The following is a 21,707-nucleotide window of genomic DNA, read 5'->3' on the forward strand; positions in this document are numbered from 1 at the left end:
GCAATTTTCTTTGAAAACCGAATCCTATGAAAACCGGGGCATACAAAGACCCAGGTTCCACCGTACAATTGAAGCTAACAGAGGCAGCCGTTTGACACCCGACGCTCTATCTCACTTCTCCACACACTTCTCACTTCCATGTGCCTGCGTGGCTTCTCTCTGCGTACTCCGGCTGCCTCCCACATTCCAAAAATATGCATGCTAGGTGAATTGGAGACTCTAAATTGTCCATCGGTGTGAGTGTGAACGTGAGTGTCTGTATGTGGCCGGCGATTGCCTGGCGACCACACCAGGGTATAGCTCGCCTCTCGCCCGAAGACACCTGAGATAGGCTCTAGCATACCCCTGCGACCCTGGTGGTATAGAGGATGGATGGATAATAATAAGAGGTTAAAACTTATGGCATAGCGAAGGCGGACATATTTGGCCTGGTCTGCTGTGTGTACACGAGGAAAAACATGTCAGTTTGATTTGGACTGGGTTCAAATTCAATGTGTTGGAAACAGCACTTGAAATGTCGACATAGCTCTGTCTTCACTTTCTTCAATTTTGATGAACTTATGACATTTTTTATTTGAAAGACAGTTAGCAATTTGGAGGTGAAATGATCAAATTCACCCTGACTAGAAGACTGTCAAGACCCATTTTGGGAAAAAAAATATTCTTACATAATATAAATAAATAAATTCTATTCCTAATAATAATATATATGATATTTTAAGTTAGATGACTCTGCTTTATTGATCACCATTATCACTCAATATCTTTCCTAATAGGAAAGAAGTGTTGCCGTTGTATCTCTACACGTCACTGGTGTGTGTGAGTGACCGGAAGAAAACCTGTTGGTTTGCATATATAAATCTTCAGACTTTGAGGATAAGATGACCTATCTTTTACAGACTCCTTTCTAGGGGGAGAGTACCATCTTATATTCGGGTCATTATGGTATCCGAATTTGATACACTGTGGTTATTTGCCGATGGACATTGCTTTTCAGCTTTCATTCCCTTCCTGTGCATGTATGCTTTGTATGACAATGATCTATAGTGAGACAGTAGGTGGCATGAAACTAGTTTACTGCTTATTTAACTTTACCTTGTCTTGTTTGTCACTATCAGACCCCCAAACATTAGGTTCAACTTAGGGGACAATAATAGTAATACAGTATGACACATTAAACATCAGCAATGTCTCTCCTGTGTGTTGCTTGCCTGACACATTGAGGAACAATAACTAGATATAATATGAGCTAAAGGAAAAAAAGCTATAAAGATGAGAGTGATTTTATGGGGCTCTTTAGGGAGTAAAGGCGGGCATTAAAAAGTGAAACTGTAAGACAAAGTGGGAAACTGGAGACCTTTAACTTTTGAAAAACTGATCAGAAGAGGAGGAAATTGTATATTACTTTGCAAAAAGGGAAGATGGCTGCAGAAGAAAGATGAAAGGTGAACAAAAGCGCATGATAACACCTCTGGGATCAGAGGAACTTGAATCTGTGGCTATCGAACCCCCATAAGATGAATCTCTCTAAAGAAAAGCTACAGCAAGAGATCAATACCACCCTCTGTGTTGTTTTAAATTCATCATGAAATATGATCATAGTGTGTCACAGCGTGTGGCAACACACACACACACACACCACAAGTGAGAGCTCGGGGAGAGAACACGGCTCCTGCAACCACAAGGCTCATGCATCACACATCCCTGGCTTAAAGTAACACTGTCCCCAAGTAATACTCCATCAGAAGGATGCTCTGTGGAGGAGAAAGGAGAAGCTTCAAAAGCAACAAGCTCGGGCCAGTATAACTTCTTCTCTCAGCGCACCTCTAGCTCATTCTGCAACCGAAGAACAGCAACAATGCAACACACCACAATTATATTAGCCTAACTAATACATCCCGAATCACAACATGTCCAACTATTAGGCTTGCCAACTCTTGGAAAAATAAATAAAGGACACCATGTTGGCAGGACCGGCCTACCGGCATGCTGAATGTTTCTGTGCCTTTTTATATTAGTGTGAAAGGATTTTTATACTATTTGTACATTATAGCGATCTAATTTATCTTATCTCTTGAGTTTTTCCAGAGAGATTATTACATCGCTGTTTGACGTGTGTGGTAAAAGGCAGTGTGCTAGCATGAATTCACTTGAGACAAATGTGCACATTAGCACTCAATAAGTCATCCAAACTTACCTTTATGCATTCCCACATCGTATCAGCATTGGAGACCAAATATGAGGTGAAAGAAAAATGGTAAAAACACAGTAGTAGTCTATCTGTGCGGCGAGATAAAGTTAGCACACGCACAATAGACATGCGTCAAGTGAGACGGATGTAACAGAGAGAATCCGGCCACTTTTCAACATAAAACATCATGGAAATTATTTTTTCTTTCTGTGCAGCCCGGTACCAAATGACCCGCGGCCCGGGGGTTGGAATCACTGATGTAAAGCATTTTGTCATTCATAATTCCATTGACATTTTACAAACTATTTTTGATTGTCATGGTAATACAGGACAAAGTGCATCCTTTTTCAGCTCGATACGGCGCGCATACTTGCATTTCTAAATACATTTTTCACAGGATGGTTGGCAACCCTACCAACTATTAAACCACTACAGACATCCTTCCCCAAATGTTACTCTTATTGTCAATCACTTATGTGTTCAACACTCTAAATTATTGTCAAAGTGTTCATCATGTTTTCCAGCCCTTATTCAGCCAAATATCATTTAAGCATCCCCCTCATGAAGGTGACATTTGGCTGAGTCATAATTGATCCGGGCATGTTTTGTGAAAGATGGTAAACAGATGAACATCAAGAGACCAGATGGGAGCATCTGCCAATCTGACATTTAGTTGGAACGGTAACTGTCTCAGTGAGGGCACTGTTTGTTAGCCTTTTCCATTTTTTACCCTCTATTAGCTTGTTTGCACATGACTACTACATGACAGCAAAGATTCTTAAGCTGGCATGCACGGATATTGCTCTGCAAAGTCAGTGATATCAAGTGATTGCTACATTAGTGAGCTGGGACAACATGAAAATGCAAAGTATACATGGGCGAATGGTTTGGCAGTGTCAGAACTCAGAAACTGTCCTAGAATGACAAGGTAAATATGTTTCAAGAGTCCAGAATTCAAATAAAAACTGGGCCAAAAGGGGAAGACAATGGATCTTCCTCTTCCTACGACTTTACCTGTACAGTATTTAAATGGGGGATCTTGGGGCCCACCAGTCTCGGAATCCACCACTAACATGATTAAATACAGTGGAACCATAAACAATACACTCACACATTTCAAAAGAATTTTCACCATTTGAAATGATTTCAATTGGATAAGAACCGCCGAGTTGGTAGTATCCTGGCCACACAGTCAGGAGATTGAGAAAACTTGGGTTCGAATCTCCGCTTGGGGATTTTTGAGTGGAGTTTGCATGTTCTCCCCATGCGTGCGTGGGTTTTCTCCGGGTACTCTGGTTTCCTCCCACATTCCAAAAACATGCATGTTAGATTAATTGGAGACTCTAAATTGTCCATAGGTATGAATGTGAGAGTGAATGGTTGTTTGTCTGTATGTGCCCTGCGATTGGCTGGCGACCGGTCTAGGGTGTACCCTGCGAGAGTCAGCTGGGATAGGCTCCAGCACACCCCCGCCACCTTAGTGAGGACGAGCTGCACAGAAAATGAATGAATAAACATATTTAACTTCTTAGCATATTTACATGTATTGGTTTACAAAACCTCAAAGTGGCCCCTGCATCGTTTCATCTTTCAGTATGTGGCCCTCGGTGGAAAAAATGTGGACAACCCTTCTTTAGAGGCTCAAGGGTGAAGTCTCGCAACCTTTTTTCCCTGAAAATGTTGGCCAATTTGTATATAGCGCAACCTCCCAAGTCTCCCTGCATTCGCTTACTGAGGTCAATAAAGCTGCACTGTTGTTTACAGTCAGCACACATACGGTATACTTTAGAGGGCAGCATGCATCATCACTGTGAGAGGCATGACTTACATCTCTGCTGCTCCGTTTCTTTCTCTTAATACTCTCTTGTGTGTTAATCTGTGTGCTTGGGGGTTTTATACCATTTCCACTCAGACTGTGCTTAAAGAGGCTACTTGAACACTGAGTGGTTATCATTTAGCCTGGATAGTCATCCTCGGTTATACATCGTCCTGAAACGGGCTGTGAAGTTTCTTGTTTTCACCCCCCTACCTCCTGCCTCTCTGTTTTTTGATACTTCTGGTTCTTCCTTCCCACCTCGCTAATGGCGTTCCTGCAAACAGAATCCACACTGAAGAGTAACAAGCCCATTTGAAGGGGTGCGATGCTGACAGGCCGCCATTTAAGACACCATGAACTAATCAGCTTCTCCTCCTTTTAAGACCATTTTCCACCTTTCCTCAACCAATTTAAATAAAACCCTGACTTTTATTAAATGTGGCATGTGCCCCAATCATCATGTGTGGCTCCGTCGCCGTCTCTCCAGTCTTGTGGGTACCCTGATGATGATATATATCGCCCCGGCTCCTAATTGTGGGACTCTGTCTTGCACAGTCATACAAGAAAACCATTTGCCATAACAAATGGACTTCTCCTTGTGCCCAATGAGAATTAATGGTCTTTTTATTGCCGGATTCGTCTCAATGGTCCCGGTGTCCATGTGCTGGCTAAAGAAGTCTTTCAAGTGTCAGAGCAAGCTGATCCTCCACAATCACTCACGATTCCAGCCTCTCTTGACAGTCTTGACCATGTACTTCTCCGATATTTTTGTCTGATATTCTTCTGATATCACCATCTGTTTTGTATTGCCACTCCAAATGCTGTCATTTATTCCTACGCCCTTCCAAATTCCCAACCTGCCTCCTTGGTGTGTCCTGATTTACTGCTCCATGTTTGGCTCATTTGAAGACTGCAGTTGATTGATGATGGCGTAATGTTCAGTGCCCTTGTTGTGCTGCTGTCATTGAGTGTTTCCATCAATTTTCGTCATTTTACACTTGTTCTAACAAGGAATGACACGCTAATTCATCTACGGTTTCTTATATTACATGGAATTGTACTGTAAGTGTTGACCAACAGACAGTCGTCCCTCTCCACATCACGGTTCGATTATCGCTCCCTCACTCTATTGAGTTTTTAAAAAAATGTATGAATTAATAACCGATCGCCGTTTCGTGGTTGATTATGGCCCATTATTACTGAAAAATATTGAAATACAAGTTAGATGTCGTATTCTGGCCGTTAGGCGTCTTTAATGACACAAAACATTGATGAGACATGACATTACATCACATTACCCTCACACTCCATGGCTGGTCCGACATGATAGAGTAAAAAGAAGTCACCTATTCTGTGTGGAAGTGGTAATATTTTGGCTTTTTACTTTGTTTTTCTTCCCCACTCTGTTTGAAACGCTTTAAGTTTAGAGTAAACAAATTGGAGGCTAACTAGTTAGCTTGCTTGCATGCCATGCAGCCGTGGCCGTCTCCTCTGACCCTGCAGTGATCCCGTAGCCTGCTCGTTAGCAACGTAGTGTAAACAAACAAAAATAGGCGTGTAAACGTGACTATAGGGGTGTTACTTCATGTCTACATGGCTCTAATAATGGTTTAAAAAAAGTCATAAAGAGATTTTCTATGCTCTAACTACAAAAATATTCCATGTATTAATATTGAATCGTACTTCGCAGAAATTCAGTTACCGCGGTCGGGTCTGGAATTAATTAACCGGGACGAACAGGGGCCGACTGTATATCCTTTTTGATTACCTCTTTAAGTTGTGACACATTAACAGATGTTCGAAAATTACAAAACCCTTGAACATCACACATACAACATCACATGGTGATCCTCTGCAAGTGACGGTAACAATCCAGCAGTGTAGTGGTCTTAGTATCGACATGGAAAGGTTGCTAGTGCTTGGCTTGTCTTTTTCATTACGATTTCATTTCATTCTTGTATGTTGTGTTTTATGACTGTATTTTATGTCCACCATGTGTTCTGTGTACAGTGTGAGTGACTTTGGGGTTAATTTAGGTGTAAGAATCGACCAAAACCCGACTTACATCAAGTCTAGGAACGGAACTTGTAATAAAGTTGGCTTGGGCTGGCCATTGTAGGATAATAGTAGGACCATCAGACTCTACTACTGAATGTGGTAGTCACACTTTTAGATGTCGCTTCAACTTTACTGCTCTCTAACTCGTCCTTTTTTCAGTGTGCCCTCTTCGGTCCTTCCTCGTCTCTACAAGGTTTGCCTGCGGTTTTATGACAGAGGGATCCATTTTATTGCCATTATCTACCTCTCAGCTAATAGAGAGGCTCAGAACAGGACAGGAGGGAGAGCGTGAACAGGTGGCGCGTCCTTTGTGTCGGTGTGTAACAGCAGGGGGCACTCTTCTGCCTTCACAGCCATTTGTTGCAGCTTCTTGCCAGCCTGCATGAGTGCTTGCAGGTTATGTGGCTGTGTGTGTGTGTGTGTGTGTGTGTGCTCATGCATGCACGTTTGTGTCCTTGATGCACAGGAGGGAAGAGCGAGATCTCTCTTTAATATGTATGGCCAGCTGTGTGTGTGTCTGTGTGTGTGTGTGTGTGTGTATGAATGTGTGTGCTCTTAAACACGTGTGTCTTGCTCCTTGATGACACTTAAGGTTGTGTTAGAGCGGTTAGTGATGTCAAACGTGTCAGTGGAATGAGGGATACATTCACTAAATGCGGCACTTTGAGGAGAATTAATGCAAAACAGGACAGCACAATAAATGTATGTTATGTACAAAGGTTTAACGTACACAGGGATGTTTGGAAGGGAATGGGCGGCACAAAAGCATGTAAGTAATTGCCTTTTAAAACCTAACTGACACATCCATCTGCCAAATTCTCCTTAGAGCCGCAATTATTTTTTTCTTTAAAGAGACGGATACACGACTCCGCCGAGAAAAAAATCAAATCACAATCTGTCATCAGGACGGAAATTGCGAACACGCCTCGGTTTATTTCACCGTTGCACCATGTACTGTTTATGCCAGTCGTGCCCGAAGGGAAACAAATGCAGTATCAGTGTGATCTCTCATGTATTCAAATAGATCTTCTTCACATGTACTGTTTTCTGCTCGACACCCTGCAAAATTGCAGTATCAGACCATAAAATAGGCCATGTGGCATTTATTCACCTTTTACATAGAAACTAGCCAAGCAACATATCCATGCAACTGTGTGCTTTCACACAGCACAGTTAAACTTCACACCCGTATACTGTCTTTTCGGCATTCCTTATGCAGGCACCTTCCCGCCTCTGTTACAGCTCTGACACTAACTCCGAAGGCAGCATTGTCAAGCTGACTTTGGTGTCTCCTTTCCTTACCAGTGCGGTTTATACAGAACAGCAGCATGGAAAGAATGGAGGGAAAAGGCTGTTTTTGTGAAAGGGGCAGGGACTTAATATGAAGTACAGTGGAATGCACCTAAATTTGGACAATTTTAACCACCATTTTCGGGCACTAAACGCCTCAAAAGTTGGATGGAAATCTGAACCATTGCCTTGCATGACGTCAGCGACACATGACACGTTAGCAAATAGCACATTTTGTGATACCACTACGCAAGGGTCCCAGTGGGGAAAAGTATGATAACCATAGAAGCAGATGTGGAACTTACTGTGATGTAGAAAATGGATCACGTCTCATTTGACAATCTTGATTAAAAATGATGAATACTAGCGCTTTGAATGTTTTGTAATAATGTGAAGACACTCGCCGAAATTTGGGGATGCGTTGGAATCGTTCTTTTTTAATATGACAAATAATGTCCGCTAATATCTCTTGGTATTTTTGGCCGATATAAGCATAAAAATGAGAGTTCATATCGGTTATTCCAATAATGATATTGGCACGCAAGTGATGATGTCGTGCTCCACACTGGAGCTGCAGCAATTTACCGATGAATCGATCATTAATCGATAATCCAATTAATCTACGACTATTTTGTGTTTTTGATGTATTCATGTAAATGTCCTATTTTCAAATGTGAATGTTTTTTTTAATTTCCTTAGTCATCAAAGCAAGACAATCACACATATCAGCTTTGACTAGAAAAAACAGAGTTTGCCTTTTTTCTGATGTGTTGTGGTTCTGATTGATTCGGTCCGTCCAGGAAACAAGGAACTTCAGATTAATCGACTAAGAAATTAATCGTTATTTGCAGTCCTGCTCCACACAGCAACAAGCTTGCTAGCTCAGTATGTCAGTGTTCTGGAATTATTACCACATTTCACCTTCAGATTGTAAACATACAGTTTGCAACAATGATGGTAAAGTGCTGTGAGGGGGGAGTAGGGTGCTTTCTTTTAATACTAATCCAATATCACACACTCGTTTACCTGCAGTAAAATTAGTGACAGGAGATGAATGAGCCCAGTTTATAATTTCACTGATTGTATTAAGTCCAGGTTAGCACGTTGGCCACACAGTCAGGAGATCGGGAAGACGTGGGTTCGAATCACGTTGGTCATCTGTGTGGAGTTTGCATGTTCTCCCCGTGCGTGCGTGGCTTTTCTCCGGGTACTCCGGTTTCCTCCCACCTTCCAAAAACATGCACGTTTGGTTCACTGGCGACTCTAAATAGTCCATAGGTATGAATGTGAGTGTGAATGGTTGTTTGTCTGTATTTGCCTCCGTTCTCTGAAACCACCATTGGTAATGTATGCTAGCTGCTGGTGGTGTTCTTATATATTTTGGGTTAAAAAAGTGTAATTCGGAGGCAAGGACACCTTTAATTTACATCCCATTATTTTCTACATGAAACATTGTTTTGTAATACAAATTGGAAGTAGACCAGCATCCCGGAGTGGTTTTGACCTTGGATGTTCCACTGTATCGCTTTTTCATGGTGCTTTAGTGATTACACCTTATTTGTCATGTCTGCCTCTTTATTGTTGCTAAGACTGCTTGTCTCCTCTGTCCATTTAAGAAACAAATTAGGCACCGTTATCAGCGTTGTCCCATTTTATGACCTCATTATGCAGAAGGAGGCTCTCAATGCAGCGGGGGTCAAGGTGTTTTCTTGTCTATTACAGTTTAATAGCTGTGAGGGGAGGAGGGAAAATGTTGAATTTCTGATGTGGGCCAAATACATATTGTATGAGCTGGAACAAAGTAGAAGGTGAACTTTGTTATTACAATAGTGTTTATTGTCAGGATCTTCACATGGCGCCAACGTCTTTATTGATATTTTAAGTGGGGCCAGTGTCAGATTATTACGGATTATTGTGATCATGGTCGATCATGTGCCCATTTAAATGTGTGATCTTTTTTTCACAAACTGACTTCCTGCTACTTCCGTGCCCCTCTCATCGCCTGAAGCAGAGCGGTCATCCCACGGTCAGTGCTTCAAGTATCTTCTTGCATGGTGCTCTTTCTAACACAAAATCATTTAAAGTCCACTTTTGGAGCCCTGATTGATATATCCACTCACCACTGCCTTGGGACCCTCCTTTTTTTCCTACACACCTGCCATAGTTATTAATGACATAGATTGCTGACAGTATTCCTCAGAGAAGGTTTGGTCCAGATTGACCAGATAGCATCCCAGATTAGACCTCCGTGCTGCAGATCACAAGTTAAGACGCACTGAAATGATAGATTTTAAAATAAATTGTGCTTATTTCAACAATGTCTTTATTTCTGGAACCCTGGCATAAAATGCTGAGTTTAAACCAAATGTAATTTTGGTTTAGCCATTTTTTGCCTATTGACTGTAGGTGGAACGGCATGAACAACATCTAAATGCGTCTGAGAAACATCTGCTTAAGTATGAGTAACATCATCTTCACTGCACATATTTCAGTGTGCCTAAAAGCGGACGAAAAGGCGAGGCATTCTGCAGCAGAGTATATGACAAAGTATATATCAAAGAGTATAAGCGACAACAGCCATGCCGTTCTGGCCATCTGTGTCAGCGATGCACGGAGGTGACTCGGACCTGGCGGATCTGCTCAGCTGCTTAACCGCCGGGCTACCGCCTCCTGGCCCCGACGTCGAGGTACGCTGCACCTGTTTTTGAACACTTGACTGTTACTTGACAACACTTGATTATTTGGATCACTATTAGCTTGGAATGTTATTATTTTGGAGTAGTATCACAGTTTGCGGTCCTGCACAAGGAACCTGCTCAGTCCCATAAGTGACTTATTGCCCTGCACGAGAGGAGTGTGACGTCGAGTGGGCTGCCTACATAAAACTGGTGAGTACAGTACAGGCCATAAATTCCACTAAGTAACCCTGACAAGGCACACCTGTGAAGTGACTAGGTGACTAGGTGACTAGGTGAGGTGACTACCTCATGAAGCTCATTGAGAGAACACCAAGGGTTTGCAGCGCTATCAAAAAAGCTACTTTGAGCTTTCGAGGGCTCTAAAATATAAGACATATTGTTTTTTTCACAGTTTTTTGTTAAGTACATAATTCCACATGTGGTCATTCATAGTTTCGATGCCTTCAGTGAGAATCTAGTCATGAAAATAAAGCACTGAATGAGAAGGTGTGCCTTCTCAGGTTGAGATGAATTCAGTTAATCCTATTTTTAAACATGTCATGACTATGAAAACAGAGTAATAGTGAAAACGGCAGAAAAACGACATGAGAAACAATTCCTATCCAAAGCTGGCCGTCGGAAATTCTCAACACGTCCAAAGTTTGGAACGGTTAGCGCCATCTGTCAACGTCTAGATATGTCTGAAAACCAGCTGAAAAATGAATTAAAAACTCCAAAAAAATGTACGCCTTCTTTTTTCAGACGGAATCCTTAAGCGGCGCAGTGGGACGTGGCCTTTATTAACATTACATGTACAAGCAATACATACTGTAAGAAGGGTGTCCATACTCTGGCCCTTGGGCTATTTGCTGTCCACATCTGGTTTCCTCATTGGCCTAAACTAGCGTGTTTCGCTACCCCAAGTGTTTGCGGCATAGTGTAAACAACATAGTCCTTTACGAAAGGGAAAAAAGGGTTAGCTTCCAAGAAGCCAACTGGTTCGAGTAAAAAAAGTACAAAGAGCACACAAGGCTGGCTGGGGAGCTTGAACTACTGCTTACAGGAATACAGATGGAATGTAAAATATGTGCTGAACGCGCTCTGAACAGAAAGTAAAGGTGACGCCTACAGAAAATGAAACTAGAAAATTGGAGACCCAAACGGGAAACAAGGAAGACCGAGCTCAGAGTCCAACCTGTCATGCCGAACGCAACAGCGACGGATTTTGGAAATATACTTAACCCCTCAGGATCTCTTGACTTACACTAGATGGATTTTAAACATGTTTTGTCAAAAAAGGTGAAGAATATCAAATAATCAAATAAAATATTGTTAGCATGACAGTCGACAAACTCTTATACACTAACTTTCCTAGCCAAACTCTATTTGCCGTTAATGTGTATGGTAAAGTAGGCCATAAAGTTAATTTACATAGTTTTTGTGGCAATCTCTCTGCTTCTTCAGACACCAAAAAAAGTGAGCGAGACTCAACAGCACCCCTGCTGGTCATAGCCAAGTATTGCACTCCGCTTTGACTCTATTGTTTCAATTTTTCAGTTTTGTTTTTGTTCTAATTTTGAAAGTCCAGTTCGTGCTTGTAATGTATGCAGCCGTGTTCGGAAACTGACTGTGTCTCTCAGACGTGAGTACACCCAGCAACCAGTTTATTACATAATATCTCCTCAAAACTCAATACCATAGAAATGAACCTTAGATATGCTTTAGAGTAGCCACTGCACGGCTTGTTTAGATGTATTACTATTACTAGCAGCTGTTAAGACAATAATACACAATAATGTGTGTCGAGTCATTTTCAGTGTATCGTAAATCTCTACTCTAAATAAGCTGTACACTGACTACTCTAAAGCATATGCAAGTTTTATTTCTATAGTACTGGTTCTTTGGAACATTTTCTTTATTGTGTTAAAGCCCTCCCGTGTTAGTGTTTGAACTTTTAGCATAACATCGTTCCCAGTGGTTGCTTCCACGTAAGCGATAAGGTAAGATGTGCTGATTTGATAGATATTGACATTTTAATGCAAGGAAACTTGGCCTTAAAGAAGGCCATGCATCATAATTGAATGAAAAGTCATCAGTCAGTGTCTGTTGGTGGATGCTGCATTGCCTCCTGATGGATATTTGCTATTAAGCTGCCTGAGAACAAAATAGTGTTAAACTAGCCTCAAACATCTCATTACATTTGGGCTGAAATGAACATAACTGATATGTATTTACCGACAAAAAATGAGACGCAGGCGTCATTGCTCATATTTAAAAGGCTTTTCAATAGATGAGCCAGTAATAAATATCCCAGCGTAGACGAGAGGGAGGACAAGTTCTTCAATAGTCATCACCGCTAGAATAAACAGTGGCACTGTCAAGGCCGCACGCTGATGTTTCCATCTGAATCAATCATCTTTATTTGTCAGACAATTCAACATCAAATCAATGTGTAATATAAGTACGGCAAGCAAACTTGAAGTACTTAAACAGTTTCCTCACTTTTGGTCCTTTTGTTGTTTTGCAATTAACCGTATCTATAAGGATGCAGCATGTTTAGAAGAGTAGAGGCATTATTGTAATGAATATACCTGTAGGTGAAATATGACAGAAGATATTCATTAATTAATATTTTAAGAATTTCCATTGCATCTCTGTTCCTTATCAAGAATTGGGGAGGGGGCCGATCCGATCCATTGTAATTCATGTATTGGAAATTCTCTATACCATCTATGGAGATTTCTGATCCATGTCTGTGTTTTAGTGTTGTCAGCAAATGTAGCTAGACGAATATCATCAAACGTAGCCAAAAGAGTATCAGCGAATTTAGCTGTCTTCACACATGCAGCTGTCCTCCTCACTTTTATGGCCACACAAAGCAGTCGGACATCACCAACTCTTATTTTTACACAAAATTACGAGTTGCTGCAATATCATACTTGCCTCGTCGCTGCAGTCTCCGTCCGTGCATGTAAACACTGTGGAACACACACAGCAATGGACAGGCGAGAGCGCGTAGCGATACGAACGGAGAGAAAATAATGCAGAACGACTGAAAGGTCGGACTTTTTTGTTAGCAACGGTTGTTAGCAAATGTATTACTTCTGTGTAGGCTCTCAGTCGTACAGGAGTTGTCCATCGAGGAAAAGGCTTCTTGAGACGTCATCTGTACTTCTGTGTAGAAGGTGTCGGACGTTTCGCTCCTCATCCGAAGAGCTTCGTCAGCAAACTAATAAGTGCTGGTAGCTTAGGCCTTAAATACAGTAAGAGTGGGCGGAATTGGTGTGCCAACACCCTCCTCCTATTGGTTCGTTACACTAAGCCTGGGCGGAGCAGTGGTATAATCCTATCCTGTTATTCACACCTACGATAAAAGGGAAGTGTCGCTCCCTGAATTGGGTATGAACGACTCTGATACTGGCTTGTTAGCATCTATTGTTCTGGCTCGGCCCTGCCTTCACCTCATTTGCAAGACTAAGAGCTGTGGGTTTTGGTCTCAGTAACCTGCTGAACACAGGGTCCAAATTAAACCTCAAACCACCATTCCGATTCAATGATGGGTTCTGTTGTTTGACAAAAATAGCTTCCTTAACTCCTCTTTCAAACCATCTGTTTTCTTTGGCCAAAATCTTAACCTCGCTGTCCTGAAAAGAGTGATTGGTAGCTTTCAGGTGTAGATGTACTGCTGATTGAGGACCACTAGCATTGTCCCTGCGATGTTGATAAAGCCTTTTTTGGAGCATTTGCTTAGTTTCCCCAATGTAGTGCTCTTTGCATTCCTCATCTTTACAGTGGATGGAATAGACCACATTGCTCTGTTTCTGGTTTGGAGCCTTGTCTTTAGGATGCACTAATTTTTGTCTCAGGGTATTTACTGGTTTGAAATAGGTAGGAATTTTGTGTTGCCATAAGATCCTCTGGAGTTTTTCGGAGACCCCCGCTACATAAGGGACTACCACTCCTCTCCTTTTTGCTTCTGTGGGCTTTTGGGTTTCTTTCCCTACTCTCTTCTTTTGACATTTGTTAAAAGCCCACCGTGGGTACCCACAGGTTGAGAGCGCTCTCTGGACATGTTGTGTCTCCTTTTTCTTTCCCTCAGCACTAGTTGGTATTTGTTCCGCTCTATGTTGGAGGGTCCTAATAACCCCTAGTTTATGTTGTAGTGGATGGTTTGATTCAAAAAGCAGGTATTGGTCAGTGTGTGTGGCCTTTCTAAAGACCTCTGTAAGTAGCTGTCTGTCCTTTCCTATAATTACCTTGCAGTCTAAGAAGGCTAGTTGGTTTTCTTTAGTGTCCTCGCGAGTAAATTTGATATTGGTGTCCACCGCATTGATGTGATCTGTGAAAGACTGAATTTCTTGTTTTTTGATTATGACAAAGGTGTCATCCACGTATCTAAACCAGTGCCTTGGTTTTGTCCCTGAGAAGGATGTGAGAGCCTGTTTCTCCATCTCTTCCATGTACAGATTCGCCACTATGGGTGAGACTGGTGAGCCCATAGCACAACCATGAATTTGTCTGTAGAATTTCCCTCTAAACTGAAAATATGTGGTGTTAAGGCAAATTTCCAGTAATTGGCAGATGTGGTCAGCACTAAGTTTTGTTCTCCGATGCAGAGTTGAGTCCTCGAGCAGTCTCTTCCTCACCACCGAGACTGCTGCTGAGGTGGGGACAGATGTGAAAAGTGAAGTCACATCATAAGACACCAAAGTTTCCTCTGGCTCCAATCTGAGGTCTTTGATGCTCGCCACAAACCCTTTTGTGTTCTCTATATGATGATCAGTGTTGCCTACCAATGGGGATAAGACTGTTTTTACATATTTCGCTACATTGTACGTGGTAGAGTCAATGCTACAGACAATGGGTCTGAGGGGAAACCCTTCCTTGTGGATTTTTGGAAGGCCATAGATACATGGTGTAGCCTCCCCAGGGTATAACCTATGATACATCTGTCTGTCAATTAGTTCTTCCTTCTCTAACTTTTGGAGACAGTGTATGATTTCTTTCTTATACCTACTGGATGGGTCCCTTTTAAGTTGCTCATATGTGTTGGCATCACTAATTAGACTTGTTATTTTTTCTTCGTAGTCCAATGTGTTGAGAACCACTGTGCATCTGCCCTTATCAGCTGGTAAGATGGTGATGCTCTCATCTTTCTGCAGAGCCGCTAATGCTTTCCTCTCACCTAACGTGATATTGGACGGTGGTGGTTTGGCACTACTGAGAAGGGCCGATATTCTCAGACGAAGGTCCCCTGCCTCTGTTCTAGAAAGGTTATTGTTCCTGATGGCCGATTCAGCTGCTGTGATATAGTCTACTGTGGGTATCGTTTTAGGAGTCACTGAGAAGTTGAGACCCTTGGTTAATACTGCCTTCTCTGTCTCCGAGAGGCTTCTGTCTGACAGATTTTTGATCCAATTTTCTTTAGTATTGGTCTGATTCCCCCCATCCTTAGTGTTTACGACAAGCTGTGGTCGATTTTCCAATAGAAGTTTCTGGAATTTTCCCTTATGCCTTTCTTTGGTTTTGCTATGGTGCTTCATATAACCTGATTTGGTAAATTCACAAACCTCCTGATAGGTTTCGTGCGTAAGCTTGGTTTGCAATCTCTGATAGAAGGTTTCTACTTCAGACTGTTTATTTTTTATCTCTATGTTAAGCCTCCTAATTCTCAAATTCTGTATTTTTCTGATGTAGTTTTGTTGCATTTTCCTTGCCAAGTGTCCTTGCTCAAGGGACGCTTGCCTCATGCATTTGGGGATTAACCTACTCTGCCTGCATCTAAGATTAAATCTGAGGTGGTTCCTTAAATCTGCTAATTTAAGAGTGGCCTTTTCTAAGCTACGTACCAGCAGAAGGATGTCTCTCCCAAAGTTGGTCGCAATGCGTCTGTGTAGGCTCTCAGTCGTACAGGAGTTGTCCATCGAGGAAAAGGCTTCTTGAGACGTCATCTGTACTTCTGTGTAGAAGGTGTCGGACGTTTCGCTCCTCATCCGAAGAGCTTCGTCAGCAAACTAATAAGTGCTGGTAGCTTAGGCCTTAAATACAGTAAGAGTGGGCGGAATTGGTGTGCCAACACCCTCCTCCTATTGGTTCGTTACACTAAGCCTGGGCGGAGCAGTGGTATAATCCTATCCTGTTATTCACACCTACGATAAAAGGGAAGTGTCGCTCCCTGAATTGGGTATGAACGACTCTGATACTGGCTTGTTAGCATCTATTGTTCTGGCTCGGCCCTGCCTTCACCTCATTTGCAAGACTAAGAGCTGTGGGTTTTGGTCTCAGTAACCTGCTGAACACAGGGTCCAAATTAAACCTCAAACCACCATTCCGATTCAATGATGGGTTCTGTTGTTTGACAAAAATAGCTTCCTTAACTCCTCTTTCAAACCATCTGTTTTCTTTGGCCAAAATCTTAACCTCGCTGTCCTGAAAAGAGTGATTGGTAGCTTTCAGGTGTAGATGTACTGCTGATTGAGGACCACTAGCATTGTCCCTGCGATGTTGATAAAGCCTTTTTTGGAGCATTTGCTTAGTTTCCCCAATGTAGTGCTCTTTGCATTCCTCATCTTTACAGTGGATGGAATAGACCACATTGCTCTGTTTCTGGTTTGGAGCCTTGTCTTTAGGATGCACTAATTTTTGTCTCAGGGTATTTACTGGTTTGAAATAGGTAGGAATTTTGTGTTGCCATAAGATCCTCTGGAGTTTTTCGGAGACCCCCGCTACATAAGGGACTACCACTCCTCTCCTTTTTGCTTCTGTGGGCTTTTGGGTTTCTTTCCCTACTCTCTTCTTTTGACATTTGTTAAAAGCCCACCGTGGGTACCCACAGGTTGAGAGCGCTCTCTGGACATGTTGTGTCTCCTTTTTCTTTCCCTCAGCACTAGTTGGTATTTGTTCCGCTCTATGTTGGAGGGTCCTAATAACCCCTAGTTTATGTTGTAGTGGATGGTTTGATTCAAAAAGCAGGTATTGGTCAGTGTGTGTGGCCTTTCTAAAGACCTCTGTAAGTAGCTGTCTGTCCTTTCCTATAATTACCTTGCAGTCTAAGAAGGCTAGTTGGTTTTCTTTAGTGTCCTCGCGAGTAAATTTGATATTGGTGTCCACCGCATTGATGTGATCTGTGAAAGACTGAATTTCTTGTTTTTTGATTATGACAAAGGTGTCATCCACGTATCTAAACCAGTGCCTTGGTTTAAACCAAGGCACTGGTTTAGATACGTGGATGACACTCTTAAATTAGCAGATTTAAGGAACCACCTCAGATTTAATCTTAGATGCAGGCAGAGTAGGTTAATCCCCAAATGCATGAGGCAAGCGTCCCTTGAGCAAGGACACTTGGCAAGGAAAATGCAACAAAACTACATCAGAAAAATACAGAATTTGAGAATTAGGAGGCTTAACATAGAGATAAACCAAGGCACTGGTTTAGATACGTGAATGACACCTTTGTCATAATCAAAAAACAAGAAATTCAGTCTTTCACAGATCACATCAATGCGGTGGACACCAATATCAAATTTACTCGCGAGGACACTAAAGAAAACCAACTAGCCTTCTTAGACTGCAAGGTAATTATAGGAAAGGACAGACAGCTACTTACAGAGGTCTTTAGAAAGGCCACACACACTGACCAATACCTGCTTTTTGAATCAAACCATCCACTACAACATAAACTAGGGGTTATTAGGACCCTCCAACATAGAGCGGAACAAATACCAACTAGTGCTGAGGGAAAGAAAAAGGAGACACAACATGTCCAGAGAGCGCTCTCAACCTGTGGGTACCCACGGTGGGCTTTTAACAAATGTCAAAAGAAGAGAGTAGGGAAAGAAACCCAAAAGCCCACAGAAGCAAAAAGGAGAGGAGTGGTAGTCCCTTATGTAGCGGGGGTCTCCGAAAAACTCCAGAGGATCTTATGGCAACACAAAATTCCTACCTATTTCAAACCAGTAAATACCCTGAGACAAAAATTAGTGCATCCTAAAGACAAGGCTCCAAACCAGAAACAGAGCAATGTGGTCTATTCCATCCACTGTAAAGATGAGGAATGCAAAGAGCACTACATTGGGGAAACTAAGCAAATGCTCCAAAAAAGGCTTTATCAACATCGCAGGGACAATGCTAGTGGTCCTCAATCAGCAGTACATCTACACCTGAAAGCTACCAATCACTCTTTTCAGGACAGCGAGGTTAAGATTTTGGCCAAAGAAAACAGATGGTTTGAAAGAGGAGTTAAGGAAGCTATTTTTGTCAAACAACAGAACCCATCATTGAATCGGAATGGTGGTTTGAGGTTTAATTTGGACCCTGTGTTCAGCAGGTTACTGAGACCAAAACCCACAGCTCTTAGTCTTGCAAATGAGGTGAAGGCAGGGCCGAGCCAGAACAATAGATGCTAACAAGCCAGTATCAGAGTCGTTCATACCCAATTCAGGGAGCGACACTTCCCTTTTATCGTAGGTGTGAATAACAGGATAGGATTATACCACTGCTCCGCCCAGGCTTAGTGTAACGAACCAATAGGAGGAGGGTGTTGGCACACCAATTCCGCCCACTCTTACTGTATTTAAGGCCTAAGCTACCAGCACTTATTAGTTTGCTGACGAAGCTCTTCGGATGAGGAGCGAAACGTCCGACACCTTCTACACAGAAGTACAGATGACGTCTCAAGAAGCCTTTTCCTCGATGGACAACTCCTGTACGACTGAGAGCCTACACAGACGCATTGCGACCAACTTTGGGAGAGACATCCTTCTGCTGGTACGTAGCTTAGAAAAGGCCACTCTTAAATTAGCAGATTTAAGGAACCACCTCAGATTTAATCTTAGATGCAGGCAGAGTAGGTTAATCCCCAAATGCATGAGGCAAGCGTCCCTTGAGCAAGGACACTTGGCAAGGAAAATGCAACAAAACTACATCAGAAAAATACAGAATTTGAGAATTAGGAGGCTTAACATAGAGATAAAAAATAAACAGTCTGAAGTAGAAACCTTCTATCAGAGATTGCAAACCAAGCTTACGCACGAAACCTATCAGGAGGTTTGTGAATTTACCAAATCAGGTTATATGAAGCACCATAGCAAAACCAAAGAAAGGCATAAGGGAAAATTCCAGAAACTTCTATTGGAAAATCGACCACAGCTTGTCGTAAACACTAAGGATGGGGGGAATCAGACCAATACTAAAGAAAATTGGATCAAAAATCTGTCAGACAGAAGCCTCTCGGAGACAGAGAAGGCAGTATTAACCAAGGGTCTCAACTTCTCAGTGACTCCTAAAACGATACCCACAGTAGACTATATCACAGCAGCTGAATCGGCCATCAGGAACAATAACCTTTCTAGAACAGAGGCAGGGGACCTTCGTCTGAGAATATCGGCCCTTCTCAGTAGTGCCAAACCACCACCGTCCAATATCACGTTAGGTGAGAGGAAAGCATTAGCGGCTCTGCAGAAAGATGAGAGCATCACCATCTTACCAGCTGATAAGGGCAGATGCACAGTGGTTCTCAACACATTGGACTACGAAGAAAAAATAACAAGTCTAATTAGTGATGCCAACACATATGAGCAACTTAAAAGGGACCCATCCAGTAGGTATAAGAAAGAAATCATACACTGTCTCCAAAAGTTAGAGAAGGAAGAACTAATTGACAGACAGATGTATCATAGGTTATACCCTGGGGAGGCTACACCATGTATCTATGGCCTTCCAAAAATCCACAAGGAAGGGTTTCCCCTCAGACCCATTGTCTGTAGCATTGACTCTACCACGTACAATGTAGCGAAATATGTAAAAACAGTCTTATCCCCATTGGTAGGCAACACTGATCATCATATAGAGAACACAAAAGGGTTTGTGGCGAGCATCAAAGACCTCAGATTGGAGCCAGAGGAAACTTTGGTGTCTTATGATGTGACTTCACTTTTCACATCTGTCCCCACCTCAGCAGCAGTCTCGGTGGTGAGGAAGAGACTGCTCGAGGACTCAACTCTGCATCGGAGAACAAAACTTAGTGCTGACCACATCTGCCAATTACTGGAAATTTGCCTTAACACCACATATTTTCAGTTTAGAGGGAAATTCTACAGACAAATTCATGGTTGTGCTATGGGCTCACCAGTCTCACCCATAGTGGCGAATCTGTACATGGAAGAGATGGAGAAACAGGCTCTCACATCCTTCTCAGGGACAAAACCAAGGCACTGGTTTAGATACGTGGATGACACCTTTGTCATAATCAAAAAACAAGAAATTCAGTCTTTCACAGATCACATCAATGCGGTGGACACCAATATCAAATTTACTCGCGAGGACACTAAAGAAAACCAACTAGCCTTCTTAGACTGCAAGGTAATTATAGGAAAGGACAGACAGCTACTTACAGAGGTCTTTAGAAAGGCCACACACACTGACCAATACCTGCTTTTTGAATCAAACCATCCACTACAACATAAACTAGAGGTTATTAGGACCCTCCAACATAGAGCGGAACAAATACCAACTAGTGCTGAGGGAAAGAAAAAGGAGACACAACATGTCCAGAGAGCGCTCTCAACCTGTGGGTACCCACGGTGGGCTTTTAACAAATGTCAAAAGAAGAGAGTAGGGAAAGAAACCCAAAAGCCCACAGAAGCAAAAAGGAGAGGAGTGGTAGTCCCTTATGTAGCGGGGGTCTCCGAAAAACTCCAGAGGATCTTATGGCAACACAAAATTCCTACCTATTTCAAACCAGTAAATACCCTGAGACAAAAATTAGTGCATCCTAAAGACAAGGCTCCAAACCAGAAACAGAGCAATGTGGTCTATTCCATCCACTGTAAAGATGAGGAATGCAAAGAGCACTACATTGGGGAAACTAAGCAAATGCTCCAAAAAAGGCTTTATCAACATCGCAGGGACAATGCTAGTGGTCCTCAATCAGCAGTACATCTACACCTGAAAGCTACCAATCACTCTTTTCAGGACAGCGAGGTTAAGATTTTGGCCAAAGAAAACAGATGGTTTGAAAGAGGAGTTAAGGAAGCTATTTTTGTCAAACAACAGAACCCATCATTGAATCGGAATGGTGGTTTGAGGTTTAATTTGGACCCTGTGTTCAGCAGGTTACTGAGACCAAAACCCACAGCTCTTAGTCTTGCAAATGAGGTGAAGGCAGGGCCGAGCCAGAACAATAGATGCTAACAAGCCAGTATCAGAGTCGTTCATACCCAATTCAGGGAGCGACACTTCCCTTTTATCGTAGGTGTGAATAACAGGATAGGATTATACCACTGCTCCGCCCAGGCTTAGTGTAACGAACCAATAGGAGGAGGGTGTTGGCACACCAATTCCGCCCACTCTTACTGTATTTAAGGCCTAAGCTACCAGCACTTATTAGTTTGCTGACGAAGCTCTTGGGATGAGGAGCGAAACGTCCGACACCTTCTACACAGAAGTACAGATGACGTCTCAAGAAGCCTTTTCCTCAAATGTATTACTCTTTTGAACGCATATTGTTTTGGGAAGCCAAACTCTTTACTTAAGTGAGCCCAGCAACTAACAGGAAGTACATTGAATGTACGGGGGTAAGCCACTGTTGATGTACTACGCTGCTGATGGGGATGTCACACAACTTCATGTCAAAAAATCCGAACTATCCCTTTAAGGGTACATTTCATTGTCCATT

The 21,707-nt window shown here is 42.4% G+C and overlaps 2 protein-coding genes across 2 annotated transcripts; one reads left to right on the forward strand and one right to left on the reverse strand.

Moving 5' to 3' along the window:
* Nucleotides 1-13,569: 13,569 nt before the first annotated feature.
* On the reverse strand, nt 13,570-16,312 carry LOC129169236 (uncharacterized; the record flags this gene model as incomplete). Its single annotated transcript, XM_054755450.1, has 1 exon — nt 13,570-16,312. A coding segment is annotated over exon 1 (2,457 nt), but the record flags the coding sequence as incomplete, so codon positions are not given.
* A 1,751-nt stretch (nt 16,313-18,063) lies between these two features.
* Nucleotides 18,064-21,386, forward strand: LOC129169209 (uncharacterized). Its single transcript, XM_054755396.1, has one exon. It carries the CDS (start codon nt 18,656-18,658, stop codon nt 21,221-21,223), a length of 2,568 nt encoding a protein of 855 aa, XP_054611371.1. The 5' UTR covers nt 18,064-18,655; the 3' UTR covers nt 21,224-21,386.
* Nucleotides 21,387-21,707: the final 321 nt, after the last annotated feature.

Source organism: Dunckerocampus dactyliophorus, chromosome 16 (genome assembly GCF_027744805.1).
Source record: "Dunckerocampus dactyliophorus isolate RoL2022-P2 chromosome 16, RoL_Ddac_1.1, whole genome shotgun sequence".
NCBI classification, from domain to species: Eukaryota; Metazoa; Chordata; class Actinopteri; order Syngnathiformes; family Syngnathidae; genus Dunckerocampus; species Dunckerocampus dactyliophorus.